This window comes from Nyctereutes procyonoides, unplaced genomic scaffold (assembly GCF_905146905.1).
Source record: "Nyctereutes procyonoides isolate TBG_1078 unplaced genomic scaffold, NYPRO_anot_genome, whole genome shotgun sequence".
Taxonomy (NCBI): Eukaryota; Metazoa; Chordata; class Mammalia; order Carnivora; family Canidae; genus Nyctereutes; species Nyctereutes procyonoides.
Window position 1 is genome coordinate 40,355,841 of NW_026575044.1, and position 22,332 is coordinate 40,378,172.

The 22,332-nt window shown below is 42.5% G+C and overlaps 1 protein-coding gene and 1 pseudogene across 1 annotated transcript in view; one reads left to right on the forward strand and one right to left on the reverse strand.

Annotated features, from left to right (window-relative positions):
• COLEC12 (collectin subfamily member 12) overlaps nt 1-10,451 on the reverse strand; it is a 181,560-nt gene extending 171,109 nt beyond the window's left edge. The window contains exon 1 of the mRNA XM_055324621.1: nt 10,256-10,451. Within this exon, the coding sequence (XP_055180596.1) occupies nt 10,256-10,262 (7 nt within the window). The 5' untranslated portion in view covers nt 10,263-10,451. The remainder of the gene's footprint in view (nt 1-10,255) is intronic.
• Nucleotides 10,452-21,771: 11,320 nt separating this feature from the next.
• Nucleotides 21,772-21,903, forward strand: LOC129509167 (U4 spliceosomal RNA; annotated as a pseudogene).
• The last annotated feature ends 429 nt before the right edge of the window (nt 21,904-22,332 follow it).

The following is a 22,332-nucleotide window of genomic DNA, read 5'->3' on the forward strand; positions in this document are numbered from 1 at the left end:
ATAGTAGGTCTGAGTGGTGAGGAAAGGAGAAAGTGCCCCTGCACCCCTGGAGCCAAATACCCAGTGCCATCTGGACCCCTGAGAACTACAGTCACCTTCCACTGGCCAGGGCTACATGGAGGTGCTTTCATGGAGTTACTAATCTGTGGGAAACATGGTCTCCACAGAGTGTCACCTGGGGTGCAGAGGACTTTGGACAATCCCTTAGACACTGCTGTACTACTGTGCTGGAGGACTCTTCTCTTAAAGCTAGACTGATGCACTGGTAAAGCTTGGGCTTTCGAATTGTTAAGACTTGAGTTTGAACACTGCCTACACCTCATTCTGGCAACATAAACTCAGGGCTGCCTCTAATTCCTCCGTAAGATGGGACCACTATTTCCTATCTCACACATTGCTGGGAGGCAAAAGTGAACCAATACGTGGGAAACACTCAGCACATACTGGGTGCTTAATAGATATATGAGGGTTCTTTTTAAGTATGGGGGGTAGAAGTGGCAACAGCAGCTACTCTGCTTTAAGGAAGGTACTCTGTGTACCACAGAACTTGAATGTTCATGAAATACAGCAAAGCTTCAGGTTGGGGTAGGAGCTATTTTAATGATTGAGTTTCTTTTTTATGTTTTTATTTTTTGAGAATGAGAGAGAACGAGCTGGGGGAGAGGGAGAGAATCCTAAGACAACTCCATGCTGAGTGGGGAGCCCAGTGTGGGTTCAATCCCACGATCCAGAGACCATGACCTGAACCAAAATCAAGAGTCAGACACCCAACTGACCTAGCCACCCAGGTGCCCCAATGATTGAGTTTCAAAACAAAAACAAAAACACAACAACAACAAAAAAAGCTCCAGTCTGAAGTGAGCCTCTGGAGAGAACAACAGCAGGAAAGTTTGATTAGCAAGAGTAATACGTGGGGTGGGTTCACTTTGGGCTGTAGCTGACTGGCACTAAAGTATCTATTTGATACTGAAAAAGATTTATCTAATGAATTTGAGCTATAAAAACTGAAGACAGACATTCTCTAACCTTGATTTAGCCCTAGGAGCCGAACTGGTGCTATCTGCCCTGACTTCTTAGCTCCATAAACATAAAACCTTATGTGGCCTCTTGCATAGTTTGCTTTGCCCTGTTGGCATTTCTGGGCCATAGTTGCTAGGTATTCTGCAAGTGAATGAGCTCACTGCAGAGTAGTAAAACACTGAGGTTCAGGATAATTTGGATGGGGTATTAGATCTGCCTTCTAGTCCTCCTCCTACCCCATCCCAAATGGATAAAGGAATTTGTATGAATTTAAATACTTGTAAATTATTCCAAATATTACAAAGATTTATTTCGATTACTCAGCTGCTTTTCACATCTTATGTTTTGCAACAATGGGATCACTTTTTGGTTCAATGGCATAAGTTGTTTTGTTTTGTTTTGTTTTGTTTTGTTTTTTAAAGTCAATATTGTACACATAAAATGATCCCAATTTCTGGCACAACTTATAATTCTGATGCTTGTAAAAACAGCAGATACTTACCTGAAGGGTAAAGAGAGATAATAATTCATTTTTCCTTCCTTTATAGTCCAACAAAATCGAAGTGATTTTTTTTTGTTACTTTTACCACTAAATTGGTAGTGGGGGCTAAATCAGATTTCCCCCAGGAGCCAACTTCAACAACTTAAAAAGAAATAAATAAGACACTTAAAACCTTGATCGCTACATCAACCATTCATGGGTAACTACAGGGGAGAGGGCATGCTTCCCTTTGTTTTATGAAGAACCCCCTCATCCAATCACATTGGTCAGGTTAAGAATAAGAAAGTCCAGAGAAAAATGAATCACTGCCTCAAATTTTATAAGGGCTCTGGAAGGGCCTCACATACATGGGTCATTTGTCAAGAAAAAAGAATGCTATCCATTTCTCTAGAGGCTGACAAAATAACTACTCTTTGTTACCCTTCCCCAAATAAATAACTGAATAATCTGTTTTGTTTTGAAATCATTTAACTTTAGGTTATCCAAACAATTATGCCAAAGTAATACATTATAATTAATTATAAATGATAGATCAACATTGAGCTCAGAAGACAAAGTTTGAGAAAACTTCAATTTTCTCTTACTTCCCACACTAAAATGTCATACTTCAAGGTTTTGGGGTGCCCAGATGCACCATCTGCCTCTTCAGTTACAATTAGATTAATGCAATCTGAAATATGAACTCTGATTCAAGATAATGAATCAGGTTGCATTGTCCCTCAAAACAAAAACATCCCTGTCTTCAGCCAGGTTGCCCTTTCCTCCTGTGTCCTCTGGCAACATTTATCTGAATCTCAAATAGGACACTTCACATTTTACCTTAGATTAATTTATGCATAAGCCTTACCCGGCCCACTAGACTGCAAGCTCCTTGAGAACAGGCTATATACATACTAAACATTTAAATATATCTCAATAATATACTAAACTAATATTTGAATATATTTAATATTAAGAATATTTAAATATACTTAGATAATATATTAAATAAAGAACAAATGAAAGATTAGTTAGGATTTGGTGGCCTAAATAAAATGAAAATATGACATTTTAATGGGTAACCAACACTAGTAGTGAAAGACATAATCTCATACAGTTTAATAAAAAAAATATATATATATATATATACACACACACACATACCTCTGCCCTAACTCTTCTTTAGAGACAAATCTGTTTTATGTTTTCATTCTTTGATATCACATTTTTACTGGATAAAACTGGCCACTGGATTTGAGATACAAATCCTCCAAAATATTAGATCATCTTCAGTAGGCACCTGAATAATGGTGTTCCAGGAAAAGTAGTGTTCTTAGCAAATCAAATGTATTTACAAATCTTAAATCCATTTTCTACCACTGTCATAAATAAGAAAATTGTATGATTTTGCTAGAATTATAAACTCACTATAAACATGGCCCCTGTATTTTTAATAGGGTTCGGGGTTTTTTTTGTTTTCTTTTGTTTTCTTTTACTACATTACAATGATGTCAAGAACACAAAGAGAACAGCTAGAGGTAGACCAATGTGAGCACTGTTTATATAGAGGAGCACAGCTCCTCCTATCCCTGAGGTCAGTTTTAACACATTTGTAATTTGAAAATTACTTTCTTTTCAAAGCTGAACTCTATTCTTCATGGTATATATTGTATCACTCAATTAACTTAAATGGTTCATAACTGGCAATTATATTACTGCCTGGAGGAAGCAGCAGGTTACAATTACACAGTATTAAAATAACTAAAATGAAATGAAAACTAATGAAATGAACACAGTATTAAAATAATGAAAACTAATTCTTGAGTTTTCATTACATACTAGACAGCATTCTAAACAACTGATCTATACTAACCTATTTAATCCTCTAAACAACAAACAAACAAGCAAGCAAAACTGGAATTGGGTAGATGCCATTACTATTCCCCAGTTGACAGATAAGGAAGCCAGGCCCCCCAGGGGAGGTTAGGTAATTTGCATGTGGTTACCAGGCCCTCTGGTTTCACTGCCCATACTCCTGGCCACCACACTAAAATTATCAGGTTCAGCTTGGGGGATCACTATGTATAATTACATTTTATGAAATGTAAAATTAAAGTATGTATTATCAGTTATAAAAGTGGACTATTTTGCCTGTGAATAAGTTACATAAATATCATCTAGTTTTTTTAACATTTTATTATTTTTTTAAAGTTTTTTTATTTATTTATTCATGAGAGACACAGAGAGAAAGAGAGAGAGAGAGGCAGAGACACAGGCAGAGGGAGAAGCAGGCTCCATGCAGGGAGCCCGACGCGGGACTCGATCCCAGGTCTCCAGGATCAGGCCTCAGGCCGAAGGCGGTGCTAAACCGCTGAGCCACTCAGGCTGCCCTAATATTTTATATTGTAAGGAAGTGACTTGGGTCCAAAGAAGTGCAACTACTTCCACAAAACCCAAAGACAAGTGAGGGAGAATGTCAAACGTCCAATCTCTCAAGCTAGTGAATATGACCTCATGTGATACTGATACTGGTTCCCAAACCATTTAGGAAGCATAAAGGAGTCATATTTAATAAATCCAAATCCAATAAAGTTACTCAATTTTAAAAATTTCTCCCACGTGGAAAAACACATTTCCTTTATGTTCTAAAGAGTACTGATTGAATATGCATGATAAATTCAGGGGCTAGCTCTTTGGCAGCTTAATTTGGGACTACTAACTTCTGTTTGCATTACCTTTCACTGCCATATTAATTACAAAGGTCCCTTAAGCAATCAGCAAGATCGCTGCAAGGTCCTGTATTGGTCTGGGCTCTTCAAATATCATTCAATTAAACAGAAATCAAATCACTGCCTGATTGAAAAGTTACTTCCCTTGAGCTTCATTGGTGTGGTTAGAAACTGTGTTGTCAGCAGTAAAGAGTGAAATATATTCTATGAAGAATGTCTATCTTTCCCTATCCCTTCCTCAAAATGTTTATTCCTACCCCCACTACTACTGTTTTATTTTTATTTTTCTAACTGATCATATACTGTTGGTTATAGTCTATTCTTGAAAATGGCACTTCTGACAATGTTCATTATCTCATGACAAACCTCATGGCAAACCTGTCAGCAAGACTGTAGTGCAGAGGCTGTTTTCAGAGTTGCCAGCTTCAGTAGGCCATTCACATCATTTAATCAGTCATAAGCAAAACCTCCCAAAGATCAACTCTACATACTGCAATGAGCCTGGAATTTTCTTCATCTTTGCAAAAGTTTCTGTCTAGAGAGGCTCCTCTAGTGGCTGGCTGAAAGAGCACATTAATTTCTTCAGATCTCTGATGCCAGGTTATTATAGGTCTGAGTCCAGACGACAGAACCTTCTCTGTGTTGCTCAGTTAGCATCTAGTGGAACTCAGCACAGAGTAGGTACATAACAAAGATAGGTTGATTGAGTGGAAATACAAAGACTTGGCTAGGAAGTAGTCTAAGCTAGAGGTGTAACATGTGAATTCCAGAGTCAGACTGAGTGTGAATACCAGTTTTGCCAGTGACTAGCTTGGTGTCCTTATAAGTAACTGCACTTCTCTGAGCCTAAGTTTTCCTATTTGTAAAATGGAGAAAATAAGAACAGTTGGCTTGGCAGGTGCTCAATAAATGTTAGCTATTATTAGAGAGAAAAATAATAAGTGGTCATATTAAGCGGGCATGAGTCACACCTGAGTAGTTGTTTGTGAGCATAAAGCATGGTTTACAGATCAACTTCAGCCCTGGCATTTATCTTCCAACACATGACCCTGTGCCCTGCCTCCACCTGATTATTCCCTGGAATGGCAGAAGATGGAGAGGCCAAAACCAGCCTGGCAAATCTGGCCCATGGTGGGGGTAGACTCTCTTCACAGATGATTACCTGCCAGACCTAGAATCCTGTCCCCCATCCCCACCTGATTATTCCCACCCTGATTCACCGGCTGAAGTTCCAAAGCACCACAGACACATGCTGCCACAGGAAGGCTGTGCTCTGGGCTTCCTCTCCCAAGACCTCATCCCTCCTGCCCACCCTGGGGAGACACGTGTCAGATTTGCCCCGAGAGATTACTCATATGTTGCGTTACTCCAGCTGAAATATGCTTTTCTTCTATCATAAAATTTAAATACCTATTTTCCCATCTGAAAATGCATAGTTCGAGGGCCATTTGACTTACTTTGACATAGAGCAACTGGGTGGCTCAGTTGGTTAAGCATCTGCCTTTGCTTAGGTCATGATCCCAGAGTCCTAGGATTAAGTCTGGCATCTGGCTCCCTGCTCAGCCAGGAATCTGCTTCTCCCTCTGCTCACTGGCACTCTCTCTCCCTCTCCCCCAAATAAATAAATAAAATCTTCAAAAAATAAATAAATAAATTTTAAGTGTTAACTCAGAAAATCAGGCACCTAGTTATGCTATTGCTTAAGAGTTATCATCTGGGGGACCCCTGAGTGGCTCAGCAGTTTAGTGCTTGCCTTTGGCCCAGGACGTGATCCTGGTGTCCCGGGATTGAGTCCCACATTGGGCTCCCCATGAGGAGCCTGCTTCTCCCTCTGCCTGTGTCTCTGCCTCTGTGTGTGTGTGTGTGTGTGTGTGTGTGTGTATGTATGTCTCATGAATAAATAAATAAAATCTTAAAAAAAAAAGTTATCATCTGCCAGCTTTTCCCAGTCACTCCATTATCAGTGGATGAGCTGCAATGGTAAAGGCAGAGGGGAGGGGACATGGGAACAATCTTGGGAAATTGTGGAGACCACAGGAAAGATCTATACTTAGCAATAATTAAACCTCAGATTAAGAATGTTAAGATTCCCCAAACTAATGAAAAAGTCAAAAGCATAATTAGATTGTAAATTTACCTTCCAAAGGAAGGCCAGCCCCAATTCCAATCAGTGAAGGGAAAAAGGCCTCATTTTATTTCCAGTCCCTTTCATAAAACATGATGCTTTCAATGCAGTCACCCTCACACACTTGTTTATGTGTCCCAATTAAGGACAAGAAATCTTAGAGACAGTGGTAAAGCAAGGAGTCCACGAGTCCAGAAAAACAACCAGCAATAGATGTAGACTGCTTACCAGTGCATTTTTAAAGTATTATTGCCAACAGTATTTCAGAAATGTTTATATACAAGCGCATGAAAATAAGCAGCTGAATACTATGTTTTGATGGCACCAATCTCTTCTCTGTGTTCAATTAGAACAGTGGTTGGACCTCTGTGGTCCTGTGTGCTGATGGTTGTTTTTGGCCATCTCTCAGGCAACAAGTGCTGCTGCTTTAAACCTTACCAATATCCCCAACTTTCAGAACTAGAAATGTGATTTAATAATGGCACACCTAACTCTGGAGGAGTTAGATTCCTTCAGGAAAAAATGTGAATATTTATCCAAAACCATGAGATTTGTGGAGAGGCACAGCTAATTGGAAATTAAAACCAACTTCATGTTTTAATCAGTTTGGAAGGCTGCAAGTATTGCAGCAACAAGGCAAGTAATTCTTTTCTGGAAAATATATAATGATGTCATTATTTTTGTACTTGTGATTCCAGAGAGGGAGGAAATCAGAGACAGATATTTGCTGAATGCAACTGATAGGTGGCGCTGTGTGGCTTATGGCAGATACCGAATTACACTCCAAAAGCCAGGTTAATTACACAGGCCATGATCCAGGTTGAAACATCAGAATTAGAAAGTCAAATAGGTACCTTATAAAGGTGTCTGGTGAAGAAGCTAAATTTTTGCTTTGGCAAAAAAATCTTCTGCAACTTCTAGGATGTCCACAAATTTTCTGTTTGTCTAAAGAATGTTTTAAGTCAAGGGCAGCCTGGGTGGTGCAGTTTAGCGCTGCCTTCAGCCCCATGGCATGATCCTGGAGACCTGGGATCGAGTCCCACATAAGGCTCCCTGCGAAGAGCGTGCTTCTCCCTCTGCCTGTGTCTCTGCCTCAATCTCTCTCTCTCTCTCTCTCTCTCTCTCATGAATAGATAAATAAAATCTTGAAAAAAAAAAGAATGTTTTAAGCTAATACTTTAAGCATTTGCAAGGCTTGTCATTGGCCTCTATTATTTAAGGAAATTAAGTTCTAATGAAATGTTGGCTTTCTTAAGCTAAATTAGTTAATTTAGTAGAAAACTTTGGGTTGGTTACCTAATGGCAAATTGTCAAAATAATTCTACTTGGTAAAGGCGGCTTTCCTCTTTGGCTAGAAATATACTCTGTGCTTGGCTTTAGAGGGCTTGTGTCCAATTTCTCAGATCCACCCCCTTCCTGGCTGCTGCACCAACTGCGGGTTACTTGGCCACTCAGTTGTCTAAGATTTATTTACTTTTCTTCTGGTCTACACCGGAAGTTATCATAACTGGTGTCCTAGGTCTTTCCAAGCAACACAGGGAAACTGGCAAAGCTTGTCTTTAGTGCCTACCACACTCCTGGTTGCCAGTTCTTATTTGTTCTAGATTCAGTTTCCACACCTATAATGTAGAGTTAAAATACCTACCTCATAGTGTTGTTGAGAAAATTAACTGTTAGAGTGCTTATACAGGGTATAGCACAGTCGCTGGCACTTAGTAGGCACTATAAAATGATTGCTGTCCCCTTCCTTCCCCATTTCACTAACCAGATAAATCAATGTAACTTTATGGCAATAGTTGGTAAGCAAAGTTCCTACAGAATATTACCTTTTAAGTGACCTTCAAAGTGAGTAGTCTACTCTGCAATTCACCAGTCCCTTACTGCTCCTCCCCCACTGGGACAGAAGGTATGTGGGGCCAGTAGGCAGTGCCTGGATCACAGAAGGTAAGCAGTGAGGCTTCTCCAGGGGGTCTGGTCTGCAAGCTGGTCCAGAATGCAGACTAAATGTCACAAATACACATTTAGGACTTTCAAGCATGTCTTCCATGGCAGATTTGAATTAATACTGAAAAATACCCAAATTGCAATAATGGTCATTTACGCAGTCAAAAAAAATATAAGATTTTCAGGGTTCAGGAATCTACACAGGAGCTGATGGAGTGAGCAGTTAGCTTATCTCTCCAACAATTCAAAAACTACTGGCCTCAGGGCAGCCCGGGTGGCTCAGTGGTTGGTTTAGCTTGGCCTTCAGCTCAGGGCGTGATCCTGGGGACCCGGATGGAGTCCCACATCGGGCTCCCTGCAGGGAATCCGCTTCTCCCTCTGCTGGTGTCTCTGCCTCTCTCTCTCTTCTCTCTCTCTCTCTCTCTCTCATCTCTCATGAATAAATAAATAAATAAAACCTTACAACAAACAAACTACTGGCCTCAGCAATGATCAGCAATGAGAAGATTAACCTCTGGCTAAAATGATGGTACCTGAGCCCCAAAGTAACGTGTAGCATGTGAACTCTTTCCTTTCTGGGAGGATCCTTTCATCACTGCTAGCCAAGGAAAGTGAGTGCTTCCCAAAATGTAAATGAGAGAAGAGACACTGAGCGGGAAAAAGAAGGAACACACACCACTGGGTTTTGCAATTCCCTAGCCAGGAAAGTGTATCACATCTTTCGTTACTCTTCTGGGGAGGGCCACTCTTCACCTGGCCCTGCCTTTCCTAGGGTCTCCTGATGAGGAAACTACTGGACGGGCAGCTAACTGGTAGGACATTACCACTCCGGATAATTTAGCGACAACTTCCTTTCACAGAAACCCAGAGGCAAAAGTTACTTTCCAAACGTGTGGGGCTCCCGGGGCCCCTCCGTCGGACAGCAGTCCTAGCAAGTCAAAGCGATCGCAGGGCATGGTCCCTGGCGGGTGGAAATCTGGTCGCCGCGGTCAGATGGCACTGCGCACCCAGCCCCCTCCCTCGAGCCCGGCCCGCGCGGGGTCTGAAACGTGTTATCCTAGCACAAGACTAGAAACTGGAACCTTGTGTAAACACCACTCCAGCCCATCCCTAGACGCTTCCCTTTGATGCCTCTGTCGTAATTATTTATCTCACATGTAAATCAGAATTCTGCTGACCGATCTCCACGTTTCTAATAAACAGAAGGCTGCCCTGCAAAGCCCTTCTCCTGGAGATTCCGCTTAAAGGCACGGTAACATCGGACACTTCCCTAAACCGGCCCAGGAGACGGCCAACGCCGTGACCTGCGTCACCTCTGAACACACGTGGGCACACCAACTCCACGGGCGGGCACGTGCGAGGGACGCGGAACTGAGGGCGGTTCTCTCCAATGGTGGGTCTGATGGACAAAGATGCCAAGCGCCCTTTCCGAGCCAGCTGAACTCCGCGGGCACCTAATCATTGCCAGATGTGGGGACGGCGCCCGGAGAACACCCCGAGCCCCGGAGCAAACACCCGGCCGGCGGCACGTCGACTCCTCGGATGGTCAAACAGCACCCGCCGGGAGAGGAGGACCCGGAGCCGAGCGGCGAGCGCCGCGGAGCCGAAAACCGGCCGGAGGCAAGGAGGATGCCTCCACTCTCCTCGGCATGTTTTTCCAATTAGAAAGTTGGGAACTGGAATCCGTAAACAACGACTGGGGACTCCAAACTACTTTGCGGAGACACGATGGGGAGGGGACTGCTCGCACGCTCGCAAACCCCGACCGCCTCGGTCTCCCGCCAGCCCAGCTCCGGGGCCGGGGGCGCCCCCCGCGTGCACGCACCAACCCCGCGCCGCGGCCGCCCCGGCCCAGCTCCCGGGGGAAGTTCGCGCAGGCTTGCACCGCCGCCCCCCCGCGCGCCCCGCAGCCCCGCGCAGCCCCGCGCAGCCCCGCGCAGCCCGCCGCCGCCCTACCTTTCATGGTGACCGAGGAGACGCACCGCCAGCCAGGGAGCCCCGCGCCGCCGAGGAAGTTCGCGCTGAACCGCCGGTCAGTGCGCGCCCATGGCAGCCGCGCCGCGAGCCACCCGTCCGCGCCCCGAGCCTCCGCCGCCGCCGCCGCCGCCGCCAACGGCCCGCGCTCCCGGCTCCCCGCTCCCCGCTCCCCGCTCCGCGCTCTGTGCCGCGGGGCTGCCGCGCGCGCCGCTCACCCCGGGCGGGAGGCGCCGCTCCCGCCAGCGCCCCTCCCCCTGGCCCGCCGGGGTGCGCGGGCCGCCGCGCCCACGCCCCCTCGCGCCCTCCCGCGCCCGCCCCGCGCCCGCGCCCGCCCCGCCCTCGGGCCCGCGCTCGCCCCTGCCCGGCGGCTCCCTCGCGCCGCCTCTCCTCCGCGCGCCGTGGCCCGCCCGGGGGGACCCCCTTTCCTCCGCCGACCCACGGCGGAACGAGGTCGGAAGAAAGTGTCTCCCGACGGCCGAGTGTGCCTCCCCCGCGGTGTGCGCGAGAGGCGGTGTTGCTGAGCTCGTTTCCGGACCCCTGACTCCCTAGAGCGTGGGGTGAGGGAGCTGGGGAGCGGCAGGGTCATGGGGGTGGCGGAGAGTTTGCCTGCCCCACACGTCCCTGGGGGCCTGGAGGGGTAGGAGATTACACCGAAGCGCGAACCACCTCGGGATTCCAAGTTTCCAGGTGCGCTTGCTGACCCCCCGGGGGAAAAACGCGCCAGAGGCGAGCGCGCCCACTGGCACCCAGGGCGAGCTGTCGATAACCCCCAAGTCACCGTGAGAGCCTCTCCCTACAGAACTCGGGGCACGACCGACAACTCTCGAACCTTCAAAAAGACGGCGCTCAAAAAATCCGCTACGCGCTCCTCCCCTTGGCTGGAAAAGTCACCCTTCCAGCCCCCGCGCCTGCAATGGATCATGTTGAAGGAGGCTGGACAATCGAGTGGCTTCTTATTAAGTTCCTTTCCTTGTGGCCCATCATGTTGTCCCAGTGGGGGTGTGTTTGTTTGTTTGTTTGTTTGTTTGTTTTCCTTTTAGAACCCTACCCCCCCCCCAAGCAGACCCCATTCACTGCCCTGTTGCTTTAAAACATAAACAAAGTGGTGGAGCTGTGGAGAGGGAGGTGCAGAGAGACTTCTTCCACAAGGATGAAATGAAAGATTACCATGTGCTTTCTAGCACACCAAAACAATTCGGCCTGGGCGGTGGTTGCAGCTTTTCAGATTTCCTCCCCCGAGAATTTGGTAACATGGTGTAAACAACCCATTGATTCTTCCGACAGAGGGAATTCTGCTCTAGAAAAAGGTAATACAAAAAAAAAAAGGGAGAAAAATAAAAAGGTAATACATTCTAGAAGTATCTTAGACTTTCCGTTCTAGGAGCCTTCTTCTTTTGAACATCAGGAAGAAACCTGTACACGGCTAGCAAAGAAAAAGACAAAAAACAAACAAACAAACAGCACTTTTTATTTCATTTTAGGAGCTGATTAAACTACAGGATCCCTGGGGACTTGTTCCAGCTCTCACCAAGGTACCTGCCTTATCTTGCAGGGCAAGTGAGGGTTAGTAAAGGAAACCCAGATTATGGATTCTCAGCCATAGAGTAAATCCATAGTTTCTTTGTGTAATAATTTATCCAACTAAGAAATGGAGAGGATTTTGACTCCAATATTTGAATTAAAAATTATTTTAAAAAATAAATTATAGCTATGACACCAAAAACACAGTCAGTAAAAGTGAATATAGATAAATTGGATTTCACTAAAACGTAAAACTTGTGCATCAAAGGACACTATCAACAGTGTGGAAAGACCACCCACAGAAAATATCTGTAAATCATATATCTTGTAAGGGATTAATATTCAGACTATATAAAGAATGCTGCAACTCAACCACAACAAAAAACCCAGTTCAAAAATGGACAAAGGACTCAAATAGAAATTCTCCAAAGATTTACAAATGGTCAATATACATGGAAAGATGTTCAACATATAATCATTAGGGACCATGCAAATCAAAACCACAGTGAATACCACTTCATACCCATTAGGATGACTATTATAAAACGTAAAAGTTAAAAAAAAAAGCAGAAAACAAGTGTTGGCAAGGATGTGAAGAAATCAGAACCTTGTGCATTGCTAGTAGGAATGTAAAAAAATGCAACCACTGTGGCAGACAACATGGGGCTTTCTCAAAAAAAAAAGTGAAACAGAAATATCATATGCTCTAACAATACTACTTCTGGATATATGCCCAAAAGAATGGGAAGGAGGGACTCCAAATACATATTTGTATGCCCATGTCCACAGCAGCATTATTCACAATGGCCAAAAGGTAGAAGCCATCAAAGTGTCCATCAACAAATGAATGTTAGTATATACCACATTTTTTTTGTTTATCCAATGAAGTATTATTCAGCTCTAAAAAAGGAAGAAAATTCTGACACATGCTATAGTATGAATAAACCTGAAGGCATTACGCTAAGTGAAAAAAAGCCATCACAAAAAGACAAACACCATATGATTTGACTTATATGAGTTGCCTAGAGTAGTCAAATTCATAAAGACAGGAAGTAGAATGGTGGTTGCCAGGGGCTGGGGAGGAAGAGAGAATGGGGAGTTAGTGTTTAATTGTTACAGTTTTAGGTTTGGGAGGTGAAGAGTTCTGGAGATGGATGGTCTTAATGGTTTAGGTGATAATGTGAATGCACTTAATGCCACTGAACTGCACACTTAAAAATGGTTAGGATAGTAAGTTTTATGTACGTTTTACTATACCTTTTCTATTTTGTTGGAATAATTTCTAACAAACAAAAACAGTGAGGTAAAAACAAGCAAACAATAAAATCCCAAAACCCAAACCCTATGATGTTAATTAAAATGAGTCAGACTCACAGACCTGCTGATGAGAAAGCAGGCTTGGCAGTTCTTTAGAAGACAGTTTTCAGGGGGGCTCCTGGATGATCACCTCCTTCAGCACACAGTGGATGGAGCCCCTTGGGTATGTCCCACAGGTCCCCTGCCTGCCACCTCGCCTGAGTCCCACTCTGGAAGATTCAAGGGATGAAGGTTGTGGACACATGGAGATTGTCAGCTGACCAAGATTTCTTTGGTGAAGATCTGTGAGAGACGTTGAAGACCGAACTGGGCTCGGAGAGGAGAAAGGAAGGGTAAAGGAGAGGAGGGAGGATGGTGTGGTTGGGAGGGACTCAATCATACCAGTGAAGGTGCTTTGAACTCCTTAGCAGAAATGGGCAGCCCGGCCTCCAGGTCAGTCTCAGGCCTCCTCACCTCCAGCACCAGCAGCATCTGGTGTCCTGCATTCACATTATAAACCTGGGGAAGGCATCATAGCATTTAACTCTCAGCCCAACTCAAGTTAACATTTAACTTGTGCTAAGTATCTCCTTTTTACTAATGACAAAGCCCTATCACACTTGCCTTCTCCCCTTCCCTTAGCCCTATGTTCTCACCAAGCTCTGCTTCTACCTTCAGAACGTATCTCACACTTCTCCCCTTCTTTACGTCTCCCCGGTAAAAACCACTATACCCATCTGAAATTCATCCAAAACCCTCCAAGTGGCCTCCCCACCCCACCTCCAACATGCAGCAGCCAGAGAGGCAAGGAAGAAGAGAGAGGGGAAACTCTAGGTTCCCCCAGTTTAGTACCTTTAGAAAGTTTCCAGGCCTTTATATGCGAGCAGAAAAAACAGGCTGAGCCCGATGGGCTCCTTGAGTGAGGGAGAAGCTGAGAGGGTTGAGAGACCAAGGCAGACCAGAGCCCTGGAGGGGAGAGAGTTGCAGTCAGTTTGTGCTGCAATACCTTGATCTCTGACCATCTCTACTTTCCTCTCTGATGGGCAGCCAGTAGCTTCTGGCAACCATCAAGGCTACCACCACCTCTCATTTGCCCACTCATTCCTCTTCTCTCCTTATGCAGCTCCTTTTGTTCCATTTCAGCCAAGTTATTCAGTATGTCCCCAGACTCATATGCTTATTTCACCTATGAGGCTCTGAGCCTCGCATTCCACCTCTGAAAATATCCTCCTTTTCTCCGTTGTATCAGTACATTTCTTTATGTCTGCTTTAAAAACACAACTCTCCATTTAGAAATGGGTCCCTTCATCCAGCAAGGAAGTTTACATGATTACTAATAATTGTCATGGTGCTACACACTGCAGAGAATGCAAATTAGGGCCAGACAGTCCCCCAACCAGGAGTCTGGTAGGTGAGACAGGGCATTCCAGAAAGGATCCACAGTAGAGACCGAAAGTGGGAGATGGCCAGTGTCATGAGAGATATAAATAAAAGGCCATAGAAGGAAAAAAGTTGATGATTCCTGACTAAGACAGCATGGAAAACTGGGTATTAAAGATTTTAGCTGAGATTCAAATGAGCATGAAAAATGCTCCTACTGGTCTGGAGACAACAATGGCATCTGGGAGCCACCTAGATCAGAATCACTCAGGGGTGTTTTTATTAAGTAGAGATGGTTGGACTTCACCTCACCCTCCTGAATTGGAATATTTCATGAAGAGTCTTGGGGTAATTCCATTTTCTAGCACTCCCCAGCTGATTTTTGTGCTCCCTGAACTTGGAGGATTCATCACAGTAGACTGAGCTTCTTCAGAGAAAGACCATGTCTTCTTCATCTTTGTTAACAACAGCTTCTAGCAATTAACAATCAAGTGAAAGGGTGAATAAATGAAAGGGGATTAGTAATGGAAGAAGGTGCCCCAAAAATCTAAAGCAGGGAAAGCAAAATGTATGGAACATCTGTTAGGATAGCCTCTGTGAAGAATACTTGCTCTGAAAACCAAGCCTTTGAGTATGACAGGAGAATAAGCTTCTTTTTTGAGAAGAATATTGACTTCCATAGTTTGGTCTTCTGAGTCACTTCATATTCTCTACCATACTTCTAGACCAGCCAGTGTGCTGTTGAGCAAGTCCACTAAAACACTGGGATCCCATAAAGAAACTAGTAGTGGTATATGGACACCAGGTGCTCTGTCTCCACCCTCTGAAATGTGATTATCCTTGAGATCTCCATGAAAATTTTTAGATAAAGAAATAGCTAATAGGTCTTTAGAAGCTTAGATTTCTGTCAGTTAGTGTTTTTGTTTCTTTGGTGTTTAAACAGCATTTTGAAAGAGGGCTCTGATTGAGAGCTGCTTATCCTGTTTGTCCAAAAAACAACTACTTTATTCCATTTGATGTTTCACAGCTCAAAGGATCAGTCTGAAATTGTTCCTCTAGCTCACTACAAACCACTGTGATTCTCAGGATGGTACTGGAGCTTCTTTATAAGTTCAGTGAAGAGGCAAGGGCCCAAGAAAACAGAAATGTGGCTCTTGAATTTCAGTTTGGAGACCAGGGTGCATCTTGAGGTAAACAGCAATCCCCCGTCATGACCTGAGAGATAGCAGGTGGATGACCAGTAGCTCTGTTCCAACTCCAAAATGTTGATGATGGCTCTCCTACCATGTTTCAGACATATTACACCTGGATATTTCAGTAAATCTATGTAAAAAAATAAAATAAGTGTTTCTTTTTGCTTTTAATGCATGTCTTTGCAGTGACATATATGGGAGGGATTTACTTTGGTTTCATGTGTCATTTGGCTTTGTCATTCATTTCCTCTGAAGATGAAATGTGTCGATGTGAACAAAGCCACCATCTGGTAACCAGTGGAATTAGATTCCAAGGCAGGTTCTGTGAGAGGTATCTGATTGAGGGCAGGCCTTTGATTTTTCTAGGTCGAAGAATTCTCACTGTAAAATGACAGATTTTAGACTAAGTCATTTCATGGTCCTTTTTGGCTCAAAAACTCTAATATTAAATTCATATAAACACTATTGAATACAGAATAAACACAGAAAACGTGAAAATTGGAAATTTAGATGCATTTTTGGATACATTTAATTGAGATATATATATACATATATATATCTTCAAAATATGTCTGAATTTCCAACTTTCATATTGATCAGCTATATATATATATATGATATATATATCAGTGATCATATATACACACACACAAATACACACACATTTGTAGCTGATCACTTTTGAAAATATGTAGGATTACCTCAGAGGTACATCTTTGCCCATGTACTCACACTGATGTTCCCAGTGCATTGTCAGCATTCAGTAAATGTCTGTTGAATGAATAAATGAATGAGTATCCAAAGGCAACTGAAACATTCAAAAGCTAGAGGAGCTATTTTATCTGTTCATCAATTTTCACCTAACTTTAAAGTGAGCCCCTTCTGGGGCAACTTCTGGGTGTCTCAATCGGTTGGGCATCTGCCTTTAGCTCAGGTCATGATCTCAGGGTCCCAGAATCAAGCCCCACATCAGGCTCCCTACTCAGTGGGGAGCCTGCTTCTCCCTCTCCCTCTGAGCACTGCCCTACTTATGTGCTTTCTCTCACACATAAATAAATAAAATATCTTTTAAAAATAAAAATAAAGTGAGCCCCTTCTTTAGAGTGATAGCAAGAGCCATAGCTGACATTATGCAGTGCTTTCTATATTCTGGGCTTATGCTTAGCCCTTCATACATATTACTGTATCTTATTTATCAGATTCAGAAAATACTTGACACTTTAGGGAAATCACTTAATTTGAATATCAATTTCCTCCTATAAGAAGTGAGGACAGAATCTTCCTTGCAATATATTGTGAGGAATTAGAGATAATGTTTTAAAATACTTCATATGGGATGCCTGGGTGGTTCAGGTAAGCATCTGACTCTTGCTTGACTCAGGTCATGATTTCAGGGTCCTGAGATGGAGCCCTGCATCCAGTTCTGCACTGGGCATGGATCCTGCTTGGGATACTCTATCTCTCTCTCTCCATCTTCCTCTCCCCACCCCCCAAAAAAATAAATAAAATAAAATACTTCACATATTTCCTGTCACTTAGGATAAAGTTATCGAATTGCGGTAATTTTCCTTGTAATTAACTTATTTATTATCTCCTATTTTGCTTTTTAACGTAAAACAGAAGACCATATTGAACAAAGGCAAAATAATAACAATTTGGCTGAGTAGAGAAGAGCCTAGTAAAATTAATTTTAAATCTGAATGATGGAATATCTTTAAAGAGACAGTTTTATTTTTAAGAGCAAACAAGTACAAAAATAGTAGAAATCCTAAAGAGAAATACCTTAAGGGATAGATTAAATTGTTTATAATTCATACGTACATTGTTACTAAGTATGGTCTGCTCAAGATATTTGAACATAATTTGTCCTCTAAAGTAATTTAAACATTAACTCTGTGAATATTGTTTATACTATAATTTGATTAATAATAGTGAAAAGGTAAACTTGTGCTAAGCTTTCGTCAAAATTGTTACAAATTCCAAATAAGTATATCAAGATTGGTGAAGTTTCACACTACGGTCTTATTCCTATGTGGTATCATCTGTTGATATTATAGTCTTTCAAAGTTGGCAAAATTTTACTTTATTCCTCCTTATAAATAACTAGCCATTTTCATTGGAATTTTTAACTGTACTACATTTTACACTACATTTTTTTATTCAAGATTAAAATCCAATCATTCTTTCCATTTTGGTTACTTATATCTTTCACTGAAGCAATCCATTATACATTGAATGTACATTTTTCTTTATCTTGAATGTACTTTCTTAGCACGTAAGAATAGTACGTAACAATATTCTAAAAGATTTACTTAAAGAGGACCAGAAGTGCAAATAACTTAAAAGATCTTTTATTTGCAAAGACTTTTTGCTGAATTGGGAAAGTGTTCTTTGTTGATTGCTCCTATGGGGTAGTGAATTCTTGGATAGCCCATTAAGTTGATTTGCTCTATAGAGCAAATCACACACGATTGAAACATTTAGTATCCATATAGTAGAAGCTCAAGTCCAGAAGGGTTCCACAACTTTTCTGAGTCCAAGACAATGGAGAATAAGGTTCCATTCAGGTTCCTATTGAATGTGTTCAAAATGAGCACATCTCAAATTGAATATGATTTCCCAAAAACTGTAGTTTCACTGAAAGAAAAACTGAAGACAGAAAAGAAAGAATAGGAATTGTATAACCAAACCTACAATGATGCAAGAACATGGGAATGTGGATAGCTTAAAGATAATTCTTTCCTTTTACTTAATATCTTCTATGGAGAAAGGACAGCTCATGAAATCTTTATAAATTTTTATAAGATCCTAGAATCTAGATTTTAATGCGTTGTCAGGAAAATACCCACAGGTCAGACCCCAGGGTCCTGGTCCCAGCACAGATTATAGCTAATGCTGCTGGGGCCTCCCTACCTCTCAGTGTCCTTGCGCCTGCTCTGGGCAGCCCACTTCCACATTTTGTAAGAGGTTTCTCCTGATCTTCTCAAGGACCCTGCTTGACGCCCACCTCCTCATCCTTAGTAGGTGACCTCATCTCCTTCTCTATGGAAAATCAGAGGTTATCTGGCAGGAATCCCCTCAAGTTCCTATGCTCTCCCCTACTCCTACCCCTTTACAACTTATCTTTCCTGGCACCTGGCCTCACATTTCCCCTAATTATCACAGGAAGAGGCATCTTATCTGGCATGCAGGGCTGCCCTCCCAGCTGTGTTCTCAAACCACACCTCTCCCTGCTGTCATTCCCCATCCTCATCTATTACTTCTCTTTCTTTCTCTTCCCCTGTAGATTCTTCCCTTACTTCCTAAACTCTTCTTTCCCTGACAGCCAAGCCCCTGAAGTCATTTACACTTGCAGCGTCAGCTTCTAGGACCTGTTCCCTCTTCAAACATTGGCCACATGTCGGCTGCCACACGGTGGCGCTGGCCCTGCTATAACAGAGGTCTTTCAACCCATTCAAATGGCCAACTCCAGTGGGCACTTTGCACTCCATCCTTAATTCATTTAACTTCTCTTCTGTTGATGATCCTTGAACCTTCCTTTTCCCTCTGATAGGTGTCAACATGTCCCTGATTCTCCTACAAAGTCTGACACTCTACTCTGTGTGTCTCCTCCTTATCTACCTTGCTTCAAAACAAGGATACTCCTAAGGATCCTACCATCTGTTCTGCCCTCAAGGACTCAATAACTGTTTGCTTCAGATGACCGCTTTTCCTGCCTGGACTTTTCTGCATTCCAGACATGAAGGTCTGATTGCTTACCAGGTATTTCAAAACCTTTCCCTTTCATGTAGAGTTCCAAATTTACTGTAATGAAATTCATCATAATCACTTGTAGAATTTTCTAAAAGCATTCCTGGAATATAATTATATGTTCACACCTCTACTCCGGCCTTGTAGTGGGTGGAATATACTTCCCTGTCGCTTGATCTTGGGCTTGTCCATTTTGGCCATATTTGAGGTAACTTAAAATGTACCCTCCTGCTCTCTGATTATCTGTTATGAGAGGAACATGACCCAGATATCTGCTGTCCCTCAGCCTGGACCCCCAAATGGGAAACGTGAAGCCAACCACATGCCCCAGCACAGGGCCTGAAGATTCAACAAGACTTGATTCCGGATATAGGGCCCAGGGGGTCTGCATGAAGGCTTCTGAAATTTATTACATTTATTACACAGGTGGCAATTAGTACAGAGGAGAACAATAAAAATAAACCCAAACTCTCCCATTCAAGATAAGTCTGTAAACCAATACTCTCAAAACAAGTGAGAAAACAAATGTAATAAAGTATAAGGTGTTAGCGACTATTGCTACAACAACAATGTTTTGCAACAAAACTCAGTAACTTAAAAACATAGCCATTTATTCTCAAGTATGTGGAGTTGCTGGCAGGCTACTACTTGGCTGGGCTTGGCTAAACTCTAGGCTCTAGGAATCAGCTTCTGGGTTCCAGGTTCCATGTTAGTTTCAGGTCTGGTCCACGTGTCTCTCATCCCTCTGGACCAAATACTACCTACCTGCATGAGTCTCGAGTGGCAAAGTCGTTGGACCTATTCTCAGTTTCCATTCATGTAGGAGTTAAAACCAGCCCCTGGTTTCTAAGGGTGAGCCAGGCTCATGTTTTCTATCTTGCCTCAGTTTTTTAGTCCTTATTACCCCATAAGACATAAACTCCACATCCACCTGTTTCCAGACCCTGAGCCTAGTAGACCACAGCTTCATCCTGCTTATCATTTTATATTTCTCTCCTAAATCTGGTCGAATGTTGTATTTATCTTACTTTTGAGATAGCAGTGACTTTCAAGTTTCTCCAGGTGTATTTTTCCCATCACAGCTCTGTTTGGCGTGGGGAGAAGGTGCTTGGAAACATGAACTCACAATGTTATCTTGACCAGAATTTTCCTGGACATTTCTACTTGCATGTTCACCAAGCACTTATACCTCATATATTCAAAACAGATTCCATTCACCACTTTCTCATAAAACTACCATTTTCTGTAGTCCCACTTAAAATTATATTACACCATCCACTCGTTTGCTCAAGTCAGAACTCTTAGTCATTCTTTTCCTCTCACTTTCTGTATCTGCTTCCAATCTGACTACCAACTCCTCTGCATGCCAATCCTCAATCCCATTGGTGAAGTCAGCTCACTAAAATGAACACCTTATTCTATTACTCCATAGCTTGAGGATAAAGTCCAGACTTGTAGCACAGCACAGTGGAAAGCACAGGCCTGATTCCCTCTGAGCCTCAGCTCCAGCTACTAATCTACTCCCAGTTCCTTGACTCTGGCAACTCTTTCTGGCTCTATGTTTCTTTTCATGTCCTTTGCAATGACAGAAATTCCTTTTCCTGGACTACCAGCGCAAGTCATGCATCCTTCTTTCCCTCTTCCTTCCCTCTGCTCTGCTCATCTGGTGAATCTTCAAGACTCAAGAACCTCCTGTTCTGAAAATAACTTCCACAAACCCCTCACCCCCAGAGTTGACTTATCCTTTGTACCTTCCAGGAATCTGATGTTACACCTCTATTACAGAACCTACCACACTAATTGGCCTGTGTTTGCATATATTTGTTTTCCCAAGGAGGTTATAACCTTCTCAAGAGCAGCTATTTTATTTTTCAATATCTAACACCAAATGTGACATAGAGCATGCACCCAACAAACGCTTTTTGAAGCCTTAGGATTAAACACAGGTGAGCCTTTTTTCCACCAGGTCTTCTGTTTTCTCATTAGCAGTTGAGGAAATAGACTGCATGACCTCTAAGAGTTCTTTGAGGCTCATCATACTGCCATTGGGATGTCTTGAATGTACATTTTAACTATAATTCACATGAAAATTACTATTTATAGATAACATCAGTAAATCTTTGATGTTTCAGGCCTCAAAAGATGATGGCAGTGAAATTGATGGTTGCTTTAATAAATGCTTCTAGTTTATCCTGGGTTTGAGAGGATTTTTTTTGATGTTATTGTTTTAGACTAAAAGCAAAATGTAAAGGAAGGCTGTCAGATAAAAGGTACTCTACTCCAAGTGTATATTGTACACAATTACTTTTGATTCGTTAATATAGTATTTATATTTTTATTTAAAGTATTTGATCACACTTTGTGCAGTGGCAGTATTGTAGCCAATGAAGTTTATTCGAGGTGTGATAATTGCTAATTGAAAACTTTTCCTAAAGTATTTGATCATCATTTTGTTTCGATGGGAATCTCTTATTTGCAATTGTTTGGATTTTATGTTATTGTTTTAAGGATTTAAAAATCTATTCAAAGGACAGCTTAGCTAATGTGATATAACTGAAACAATTTGGAAATCAGAAATTTCATTTCAATCTCTGCCTGGCTTGGCTACCACAAACTTTTCAGGTCCCTGTTGAAAATTTCAAGCACCTGTACATGGCATGAAATTCACTAAGTGAACTAAAAGTTTGGTTTAAGTCACACATGACCAAAAAATTTGCCATTCGTTATTTTATCAATTCAGCAAATATTCATGCAGTGTCTATTAGGAATCAAGCACTGGAAACATAACGGTGACACAATAGGATGGTTTCTATCCCCAAGGATCTTAGCATTTATTGGGGGAAATGAGCAATTATATAAGCACAAAAAATATGATGTGTAGTACTGATGAATTAAGAAGCTTTCCAGTGGGGATCT